We start from the raw sequence: 11,487 nt of genomic DNA on the forward strand, positions 1-11,487 counted from the left end.
TGCGCAAGCTTAAGTCCTAACTGCTTCCTGCAGTGTGGGCCCATGGCGAGTAGGGCTTGCAATCAAGTGAATATGCGAACAGTGAAGAGATTGGATTTCTAGGGTTACTTTATAGAGTGTCAACACCTTAGATTTTTTTTTCATTTTTTTTAGGTGTTTTGGGTGGGGTCATGTCACCTTTTCTCACCCTTTGTTGATTGAGGTAGGAGGGCCATGTTCCTAAATATCCAAGATAACACATGACCAGCTTGTCCACATGCATCTGAGGAGCCCTAGAAAGAGGAGTCCTCCACTAAATCCTATCCTAGCTCATGGGCTTCACCTTCACTGCGTGAGCCTGCTGATGCTTGTGTGCCGTGCCGGGAGAGAATCATTCGCCTACTGCAAGCAGATGTCAAAGTTCATGGTGAAATGAAATGCACTGCGAGCGCATCTTTTGTCGAAACATCAGCAGAGGATATAGTACCTTTGCTTTATAGGAAAAAGGAAAAGCAAAGCGGCTTTGTATTTGTGGAAGCTGGATTGCAAGAACATATTCCGTAATCTAAACCGCGAGCGATATTAGTCAACGGCTTCTGCTACGTGCAACGTTTCTGGATGAAGCGATTGATTATATTGAACCTGGCCGCGAGGAATCAGTTTTGAACCTAATTTTTCACCTATCCAAATAGCATTTCGATTTTTTTAAAAAAAATTGATATGCCCATTTCAAATTTAGATTGCTCAGTTTCTTTAAAAAATAGATAGATTGTTCGTCCGCAGATATAATCTTTTACGCCGCACAAATGCCCTTTATTAGTACAATGTAGAGGAGATCTAGCCTTTTATTAGTAAGGATAATTTTGTCACAAATGCCACACAGATGAGCTACCGTCATCCATTTAATCTGGGTCAACATTAGTTTTTTAGGCGAAGAGCTTATGCCAAAAAAAAATGAGGAGAATTTCAGAATTTTTGGGGGCCTCAATCAGGCCCATTTCTGTTCATCAACCAACTCCTGTTTCTAACTTTTAACCATTGCAGAGAGTATTTTGCACGCACTGCTCCCGGACATGAACATGCCAATCCACAAGTTGCTGCTCCCATCCAGCGGCCAATCGCCGGAGTGGACAACTCAACCCGGGGCATCCCCGGATCTGGACCGCCCCGACCAGTCCAGTTCCGGTCTCCCCGGCGAACATGCACGGCACAGCCCCGGGCCGAGCCGAGGCCGAGCCATTGCTGCCCTAGCAACGCGGCAGGTGAGGAGGCCGGCCTGGTTCGGTGGCGCTAAACGATGGGGCCGGGCGGCCAGCCGTGCCGTGCTCTCGCGCTCGGGGTTCGCGGTTCGCCATGTGATCTCCTCCAGAGGCCAGCCAGTTGCAGGTGAGTACGAGCAAGCAAGCACATGATTGAGGGCTCCTCCCCTCCCCGCCGCTCGCTCAGAGAGATTTGTAAAGGCATGCAGGCATCAATGTTGACAGATCTACAGCGCGGCACGGCAGGCAGGGGTGTGCGCGCAGGTGACAGCCACTACACGAACAGGCACAAGGGGTTGAGGAGAAGCAAACAAGGGGTTGAGGAGGTTGCAGCAGACCAGGACAAGCCTGAATCGATTCTTACTTTGATCCTCATCCCCCCCCCCCCCCCCCCCCCTTTATTGTTTTCATTTCATTCAGATGTTGCCTGCTGGGCTGCTGATTGTTTTGTATCATCTATCTTTGCAGAACAAGCCTGAATGACAGCCAAGCAGTTGATCATATGGCAAATATTGTATTTTACTGATACCCGCATATATGTTCATGACATGGATTACTTGAAGCAAGAAAAGATGCTTAAACGTTTTCTGCTCTATGTATTCTTCTTTTTCTAACCTTCAAAGTAAAAAGGGGGAATCTTGCGCATCATTTCGAACCCCAAGAACCATGGACTTGTTGGGAGACGAACCGCATCACACTGACCAGTGATAAGAGAGGTAAAGAGGAAAGGCTGCCTTACCTTGCAGAGGCCAAAGTGGCAACTTGCAGATACATTTTGCCTTTCATCCCTACTCACCAATTCTGAACTCGCAGTACCAAGTGCAAAATTTTTCTACCCAGCTATCAGCTTTTACTTCCTCCATCTCCACAATCTTGTATGATAGCTGGGTAAGCTCAAAATGTATCTAACTGACAGCTTATAAGCTTCACTACGAAGCATATCGATCAGGTAGATCAGGTCCTAACTGACAACAACTCAGTTTTAAAGAGAGCAGTCTGATGCTGGCTGTGGTACTGTGAGATGGTCAAAGGCGTGCCGGTGCCATTCAAGTCCCTTGGTGGGGGCCAGCCTCTCTTTGCAAAGGCGAAGCACTGTACTGCCATGATCTCCAGTTATTATCAGTGTTCAGCCTCTGCAGGAGCCAATGCCAATGCCAAAGGCACATCCAATCCATGGTGTCATGGTGATGGATCCATTCCAACCAGACCCAGCTTCCACAGCTTCCTCCTCCTCAAGGTGACGGGCGGATCCATCCAACTGGTTTTCTGTGGTCTTGGAAAAGCTCGAGCGCTGATCACAAAAGGGCACAAGTGAATGCCGCACAGTGGCATGAACAGAGCAAGAAAGCGAGGCATCTCTGTGGCTAGATAGATAGAGAGTCACTGACGCGGAGGCATGCCTGCTGCCTCTGCCTCAAAAGAATGAGTCGGGCTCAGCCCTGCATCTTGCTACACATCACCTGTGCCTGTGCTTGTGGTGCTGCTGCTGGAGGATGTTGCTATGCACATTTCTGCTTTGCTGGGGTCCTCTCTTTTATCATTGCAATCTTGTGCCCTGGTTGAAGATGATACAGGACGGCATGACCGTTTGCCTCCTTGCCGTTTTCAGGCTTCAGTTGTTAAGTTCGTCTCCACTGCTTCGCACTCATGAGTTTCTTTTGATCCGTTTCCGGGGATATATAGATCAGAAAATTCAAAATAGGTGCCGGGTTATATGAACAGGTATTTATCTCGACAGATGTTCATAAAAAAAAACTTTGATCTACATGATGGAATGCTGGATGTTAGTACTTGGATTTTAGCCCTGTATTTTCATCACTGCTGTATGTCCGCATTACTCTCCAGGCAGGAGGATCATCTGGGACGGACACTGGGCAGAACAGCTCTGGTTTCAGACCGAGTCTTTTACTACTATCACATTGCTCGTCCCAGATCCACAGCAGGTGCTGCCATGTTCTGGCTCTCTGCAGCTCATCACTCTCCAGGTTGTTCGGCACATGATATATAACAGCTTCTGTCCACGCTTGAACGATTAGGTATCCATGCCACAATTTTGAACGCTATGCACTGAAGAGTGTGTTCTTACGTGGCAACACTCATCTGAATGGCACATGGTGATCATTCATCTCTAAGAAACCGAGCTGACATATGAGAGTGACAGAGTACATCTATCGACAAAAGGCAGCATATCCAACCCGGTCTTCGTGAAATCCTGACAGGTAGTATGTGTATTCAGAAGTCAGGATAGCAGAATCATGGTGACCTGCAGGCCAGGATAAGATTCTGCTTTGCTGGTTCGATGAATGCCACCCAATTAATTCACCTTCCCAGAATGCGGTTCCACGCTTCAGTGCAGAATCCATGTAAAGGTTGATGGATGCAAGGAGCTTAAACAATATCAGGAGCAAGACGATCCTCCATTCCATTTATCAAACAGCTCTAAGAGATGAATGGTCAAGGTGCCAAACTTTCAAAGCGTTCGCCTTGGAGTTGGAGATACTTCATCCGATTAGGGAATACAGCATCTTGCTTTAGGAAAACTGGTAGAGTATTGAACATTATTAACGTTTTTCGTAAAGGTAGTGAACTACTGAACGTTTGGATTGGATTCAGAAGAATCACGGTATGCGTGCATGGACATCTGTAGTCACCACTGCAATTGATCTACAAGCTAGTGCAGAGTGACAATGCAGTAAGAGATCAAGACGATGACTTTGCTACTCCACATTAGGTCCAAAGCCGATTAAGAATTGTCAGAGTTTACTTTGGTAGGTTAGGCTTACCTACTTTCTGACCGCACTGCACATGCATATGCTCATATCCTATATCCTACTGAAAAGTAGCAAGCATGAGCTGCAGCATAGAAGCTAAGTATCTATATATGATCATGCCCACTAAGATCGTGTCTCTCAGTGTCAACGCAAGATATTTTGCGTAAACAAATCGCAGCATGCCAATAAGGCAATAACCGGCAGGAGCTCCAATGAAGGAGAGTCGTAGTGCCGATGATCGAGAGAGGCGTCACATCGACAAGCATCAGGGTTTGCACTGGCACCACTACAGCATAGCACTGCACAATAACAGCCATTTGTTGGCACTAAAAAGTGAACACGGAGATGATTGTTTATCTGTGCCACGTGTAGTTGACCAGCATGAGTTGATGATCAGCACTTGTCCGCTGTCAGTATTGCAAGAATCTAGTAGCTGACCGTTCATCGTGCAAGTATTTCTCAGCAGATTCTTCTTCTGGAACCTTCTGAACAGATTTCTTAACACTTGCCTGGGAGTGCAGTACTGATGACAGTGATGGCTCATCAGACAACAGCTGAAAGATGCACGGAGCTTTTTGAGTGTCACTGGAGGCAATGACGATTCAAGTACGCACATGTGGGGAACTAAATCCTTTCTATCATGAGCTCGCAAAATTTACTAATGCAGCACAAGGACAACAGTGGCGGGCCCAGAACTCCAAGTTTGAGTATTCAAAAATTCAAGATGCAAAACAAAATGACTGTTTTATACTAATTATTTACATATGTATATTTGATTATACCTTTAAATACTATAGATTAGCAAAAATAATGGGTATTCAATGAATACCATTGAAGACCAAGTGGGCCCGTCCCTAAGGACAAGTCCAGTATAAACTGATCTATACAACTCTTTCTTTTCTTCAAGAAATCAGATCTGTCAGTGCCAGGAAAACAATATAATCGAAGTTTTTGTGCGTGGTTGATAGGTCAAACGGTTCGGCCGTCGGTTGGACACCGAAAAATTCAGAAGATTGTGTTTTCCCTCGAGCGAGGGGTGAGGTGAAACGCCTAACTGATGGGGTTCTAGCAACAAACTGCTACAATGTAGACTGCCAAGATCGTGCAGTTCCACATGTACGTTTTCTCTGATGATGAAATTTGGCATGACCTGAAAGCAGCAAGCTGTTATCTTGAATACATGAAGTTGGTGAAGTTTGGTACTAGAACAATAATATATATCGATAGATTTATTGCCTTCCATCATTTCGATGCCCTATGTGACTGACTCTTTATCCTTTGGCCGTATACACGCATAGCTGACCAGTGACAACATCTCACGTTGCTTATTTTCATTGACAAGATTGAAGGATCGTCGTCTGCCATCATCATGGATATCAAAAGTATGACTTGATGAGTTTAGCTTTAGCCTCAATAATCTCTTTTATTGCTTGCCAGCTAAGCTAGAGAATGAATACAAGATGTACATATATTATGCAGGACTGATATCTATCTATCTATTATCTTATTATTTGGCCAACAAACGGAGCCTCCACGTTCATTCTCAAGGCCTAGAAATTCTCACGTTAATCGGAGAAAAAAAGAAAAAGTAAAATTACCCACCACTACCATTACGATAAAAATTAGCCTAAAATACCCATGTGCCTACTAAAAATTACCCACCAATACCATTATGAAAAATTAAATATAAAATACCATTTAGCTATGTATCAGTTACAAACATATACTAATAATAAAACTAAAGCTAACAACAGTCAATCAAAATAAAAAGAAAATAATAATAATTATATGCCTAATATTATTGAAGCTCAACAAATAAAATTATTAATATAGATAGATCATATTTGAATTGTTTTAACCAATAATAAGACATAATTTATGATAATGAACAGGGTGATGTATGGTAACAAATAGTACAATTTTTAAAAAAATAGTAAGGATACAATGATATGCAAATTTTTGAATTTTCAATACTGGCCGCGCAAATGCGCGGGCCATACGCCTAGTTATCTTATTATTTGGCCAACAAACTGAGCCTCCACGTTAGCTCTCAAGGCCTAAAAATTCTCACGTTAATCGGAGAAAAATAGAAAAATAAAACTACCCACCACTGCCATTATAATAAAATTAGCCTAAAATACCCCTGAATCTAATTAAAAATCATCCACCAATGCCATTATGAAAAATTAAATATAAAATACCATTTAGCTATGTATTAGTTAATTACAAACATATACTATTAATAAAAACTAAAGGTAACAACAATCAATCAAAATAAAATGAAAATAAGAATAATTATGTGCATAGTATTATTAAAGCTCAACAAATCAAATTATTATTATAGGTAGATCATTTTTGAATTGTTTTAACCAACAATAAGATATAATTTACGATAATTAACAGGGTGATGTATGGTAAAAATTAATATAATTTTTTTAAGTAAGGATACAATGACATGCAAATATTTGAATTTCTATATTAGCCGCGCAAATGCGCGGGCTATACGCCTAATTACGTTATAAGAACTAACACCTATTAATTGTCAATAGTTTGCATAACTATATTGTGAGCGATAAAAAAGGACTTCCTTCTTGAAAGGAAGAGTAGTTCAATGATTTCTGTCAGAGGTGATCACGCGGGTAGGAGTTTCAATACTATTCCTCCGTCCGTTTAATATAATTGTGTTATGTTTATAGTGCATATTAAGATTGACACTTGTTCATAACTAGAAAAGTTTGATTTGGACAAAACTAAAATGATCTACATGTTAAGATTGTGTTACATTTATAGTGCATGTTAAGATTGACACTTGTTCATAACTAGAAAAGTTTGATTTGGACAAAACTAAAATGATCTACATGTGTGCAGAAAGCAATGAGAATACTGATTTCCGTGGTAAACACATAGTTCAAACTAAGGAATCAATTAGATACTTTGTGGAATGCATGTGGAAGTATGATACAAAGTGAAAAACCTAAAGAACATGCATGGATGAACTAAGCAATTGCTAACTAAATCCTATCACAACTGGATGATGATAAGTTAAGTATGTATCTACATGGGTACTGTATTAGAATAGTTAACTGGGAGAGAGAGAGAGAGAGAGAGAGAGAGAGAGAGAGAGAGAGAGAGAGAGAGAGAGAGAGAGAGAGGTAGAGAAAGATTTAATTAAGGTAAGGGTACTAATTTTTCATGAATTTCTAATACTTATGTCTCTAAAATTTAAAATTAGCCAGTGCGGGAAGGGTTGATTAACTAGTTATTAGATCAAAACATATCAATGAAATAAAACATATTGATAAAGTGTTGTTCACTAAATGTTCATATAACTCATTAATTAATACTCAAAATCTAGAACCTATATAAAAAAACAAATGGAGTACTTCTAAAAGATCGATGAAAAAAATATTCTGCACAACCCAGGAATCGAACCTAAGATGTCTCCCTTCACGTGTAGCTTACTTACCAATCTACCTACACAGCACATGTGACTTTGAATATGATACCTTCCTTTCAAACTAACCCACGAAGGACCCTTTAGTCAACCGGGACTAAAGGTCCTTTTGGTCCAGGTTGGATCCACCAACCGGAACTAAAGGGTCATCTTTTAGTCCCGGTTGGTGTTACCACCCGAGACCAAATGTCCAAGACCTTTGGTCCTGATTGGAGCCACCAACCGGGACTAAAAGGTGAGACCAAATGTCCAAGACCTTTGGTCCTGATTGAAGCTACCAACCGGAACTAAAAGGTGACTTTTAGTGCCGGTTGGTGGCTCCGACCGGGACTAAAGCTCCCCGCCGTCCCATAGCCATCGGGCCCGGGACTAAAACTTTTATTGGTCCCAGGTCTAATGGTGGCTGGGACTAATGTGCAGGACCAAATGTCATTTCTGTAGTAGTGTAGTCTACTCGTGGTTATACAACATCCCATGAGAGAGTGATATTCAAATATGAAAAATACGGGAACCACGCTATGGTAGTATAGATGGATAGGCAAGAGAAGTTATACTCATTCTACTTTATTTAACTAATCATTAAATAAGTCTGGATAAAAAGTTAAGCTTTGGAGGTATACTAGCTAGCATAGAGGCAGGGCAAGCATAATACATACAGATCTATGTAGGGCGGTCAGAGTTCTGAGTACCGAGTGTACGACCTAGCGTTGGCACACGCTTTAACCACTGATACACACACGTACGTGTGCATGCATGTACACTTGTTTCCTGATCAGGGCCGGCTCATAATTGTCAAGGGTCCGGGGCGAGCTTGATACTATGGGCCTTTTAAATCCAACTATTTTTCATTTGTGATGATAATTAAAAAAAATAGAAATTCTAATAATATATGTTATTCATGAAAAATAATATTAATATAACAAACTAAAATGACAGAAACATAAAACTAGAATTACCTGCAACCTGCTAGAGCGCTAATGTTAGCGCCACGGCAGCAGATGCTCGCACCGACCGCCCTACGTGTGTGTAAGTGCGTCGGACACCGGTCTCCGGTGTCGGTGTCTAGTCGTTTGGAGAAGGAGAACACCCGGCGTCGGGTCCGGGCGAAAGTAGATGAAAACGAAACGCTGAATCTCGAGTCGCAATCGCGGCGTGGAAGTGCAGAAGTCTGAAAGATCGGACGCTACTTGGACCCCGAGTGGATATTAGGCGTGATGAGCTACTTTCTTCTTAGATGACCTAAAATAAGAAGTTAGATTAGCCTAATATATCAGTTCGTGGTAACATTTTTTTACAGGAAATAATTTTTCTTATTGCTGGAGCAATTGTTCCAGCATAAAACATTGCTTCGGCACGTGTGATAGTTTGACTGCTAGTCACATGTGTGACTCCTATTATTTGCCCAAAGGCCTACATGTCTGGCTACCTGCTCCTATACTCTGAGTTGGATGAAATACTACTACCTACAACATACTATGTTGGGCCCCTCTTCTTCGTGGGCCCGCGCCGTTGCCCTGGCTGCCCTCCCCTTGAGCCGGCCCTGTTCCTGATTCCTGAATAATGAATGCATGAAAATGTTTGGCCCGTGGTGGGTTTAAATCTTGACCCGAATATATTCTACCACACATGTCACGCCAACGGTTCGCTGAGCGGTGCAAGTTTTGGATCGGATGAACTCGAGGCTGCACCTGAGGCTTAACATCACTAAACAAGAAGCCAAAGGACACATGCATGGAAATAATATACACATGCATGAAATAACAGAAGCCTTCTCTTTAATTCCCTTGATTAAGCTCGAGATTAGACGACACTGGCATATAGCCAGAATTTATTTATTTGCACGCAGAACTCTCTATGAACAGCTAGTTAACTAACCGAGACGATCGATCTAGAGAGAATAGCTGCTCGTACATCTATCACATGATCGATCTGCACGGCGCACACTCTGATTAGCAGCTACAAGATCCACGTAGTATACACACCTAATACGCACACGTGTCACATCCACGACATGATCGATCGGCAACAGACACACACACACGGGTAGCTAGCTAGTGATGACCTCTTCCAGGAGCTTGTACCTCCGGACCCTCGGCCTGCCGCGCGCGACGCCGGGCGACGGCGGCGGCGCGTCGCGGACGCGGCTGCTAAGGTCCGACGCCGACCGCCGCAGCAGGAGCCGTTGATGCAGCGGCTGCTGCTTCTTGATAGGCTTGCTCAGGTTCGACGACGCGAAGTCGCCACGAGCGGCGGCGACCTTGGTCGATCTGCCGCCGCCGGCTGTGTCACCGTGAGCAGCCGACGACCGGGCAGACACCGCCTTGCCGGCGGATCTTGGCGACGACGAAGTCGAAGCCACGCCTCCGCGGTCCGCCCTCAGGCACCAGTTGCAGGTGCCGTACGACTCCACCTTCGGGTACCGATCCGTGCAGTACCTGGTACACGGCCACGTATATATACATACATACGTGCATTAGCCAGGTTATCGCTCGTTCGTACGTGTAGAAAATACATACATGCTGGTGTACGCTATCGCATGCAAAATTATGAGTTGATGAGGAACGTGCATCCACGGTGGATGATCTCAGATCAAAATTAAGAACCGGAGCTCATAAACAATGGTGCAGTTGGATTCGGGTACAGATCAGCTACAGCACGGCCGGTGTGCACGGCTTGGAAATCAACGTCGAGCTAGCGAATGTAAATAGGCCCCGTCACGTTTGACAATTGGCGCGCGACGTGCAGTACGTGCGGAAAGTGCATGTCCGCGGAATAAACTAGACGACGGACGGACAATTTGTGGTGACGAAAGGATCGGAGAAATAGCATGACAAACTTCCCATCAAATGGACGACCGCCCAAGGATTTTATTTGAATTTTGATGGGGGCGACAAAATCAGGGCCGGCTGGGATCAGCTAGTAGCACTGATGACCATCAGTTATCAGTTCCGTGCAAGTTTCACGTGTTCTTCTTCAGGAAAAGGTTAGGTTGTGCAGGTGTAGCTAGAGACATCAACTCATGAACTATCAGTTGGATCGTGTGGTGCACATTTCTAGATTCAAAGCGGCTATAGATGCATGCCTCTTTTTTTTTCTACTTAAAAAAGAATCTACGGATTGAGTGGTTCGTTCCAAGATATATATTCCAAATTCAGTAGCTTTTTTTTTCGAGAACGCGCAGGAAAACCACGCATCTTTTCCATTCACTGGAGAAATTCTAAAACGAAACCTGATTATTATTAGTCATATATGCCAAAGAAAACCAAATAAGGGAACACATGAATCTGGCCCTGATTCGATGCAAGTATACATATATCACCCCAAATAAAGCGATTAGTTGAATCTCAGATGCGCACGAAGATATCGGTGGACTTTAATACCTATCGATGCCACCGCAAGTGCAGATCGAATTAGGGATCGGCCGCACCCGTACGGGCATGTTCTTGGCTACCTTCTACCTAAATGAAGAGGAGGAGTTGAATGGAGAGAGTGGTGGTGGGTGGGTACTGGATGAACGTACGTGTGTTGGGAGCGGACGGAGCAGGCGGAGCAGCGGAAGAGCTCGGCCAGGAGGCCGCTGTCGCCGCACATGCAGCAGACGGCGCCCGGCTGCGGCGGGCCGCCGCTCGCGCCTTCGCCGGCGCCAGGGGACGCCTTGCCGCTCCCCATGGATATAGACGATGGATCCGGTGCAGTGCCTCCCCGCGGTGATCTCAGATGGATGCACCGAGCCGCCGCCGCATGCGGTCGATCCGACAGGATCAAAGATGGCTTGCGGCAGCAGCTGGGTCGTCGCCGGCTGCTTGATTTCTACCTCGTCGCTCCTCCTGGATGATGAGCTGATGACGATGATGGTGAGACGGTGGAGTTGGCAAACCTGTGGGGGTGGATGGTTGTTTGGGGGAGGCTGGCTGGAGGCAGGAATTAAAGGTGGTGGTGGTGGCTGATGCGCGGTGCCTTCTGCAGTCTTCACACATCTCAAGATCTTGCAGAAGCTGCCCTCTTTTGTCCTCCTCTTCCTTCC

At 44.4% G+C, this 11,487-nt stretch overlaps 1 protein-coding gene and 1 long non-coding RNA gene across 4 annotated transcripts; one reads left to right on the forward strand and one right to left on the reverse strand.

Moving 5' to 3' along the window:
* Positions 1-948: 948 nt before the first annotated feature.
* On the forward strand, positions 949-1,833 carry LOC120687696. Of its 3 annotated transcripts, none has more exons than XR_005680811.1 (2): positions 949-1,365; positions 1,440-1,833. It is a non-coding gene; the product is annotated as an uncharacterized LOC120687696 (long non-coding RNA). The 3 variants fall into 3 exon arrangements; XR_005680810.1 differs by having other exon boundaries at positions 952-1,365; positions 1,448-1,833; XR_005680812.1 differs by having other exon boundaries at positions 955-1,365; positions 1,464-1,833.
* A 7,388-nt stretch (positions 1,834-9,221) lies between these two features.
* LOC120692633 lies at positions 9,222-11,487 on the reverse strand. The gene is made up of 2 exons (XM_039976012.1): positions 10,984-11,487; positions 9,222-9,898 (listed from the first exon to the last, which is right to left on the reverse strand). The coding sequence occupies exons 1-2, from the start codon at positions 11,130-11,132 to the stop codon at positions 9,511-9,513; spliced, it is 537 nt and encodes a 178-aa protein (XP_039831946.1). The 5' UTR covers positions 11,133-11,487; the 3' UTR covers positions 9,222-9,510.

Source organism: Panicum virgatum, chromosome 9N, assembly GCF_016808335.1.
Source record: "Panicum virgatum strain AP13 chromosome 9N, P.virgatum_v5, whole genome shotgun sequence".
NCBI classification, from domain to species: Eukaryota; Viridiplantae; Streptophyta; class Magnoliopsida; order Poales; family Poaceae; genus Panicum; species Panicum virgatum.

What these genes read in the sequence shown, in the direction of transcription:
- LOC120692633 (XM_039976012.1), bottom strand. Translation starts at nt 11,132, where the DNA reads ATGGGGAGCGGCAAGGCGTCCCCTGGCGCCGGCGAAGGCGCGAGCGGC. An exon ending in TCCGTCCGCTCCCAACACAC is followed by an intron (nt 9,899 to 10,983) that starts GTACGTTCATCC and finishes GCCGTGTACCAG; the next exon opens with GTACTGCACGGATCGGTACC.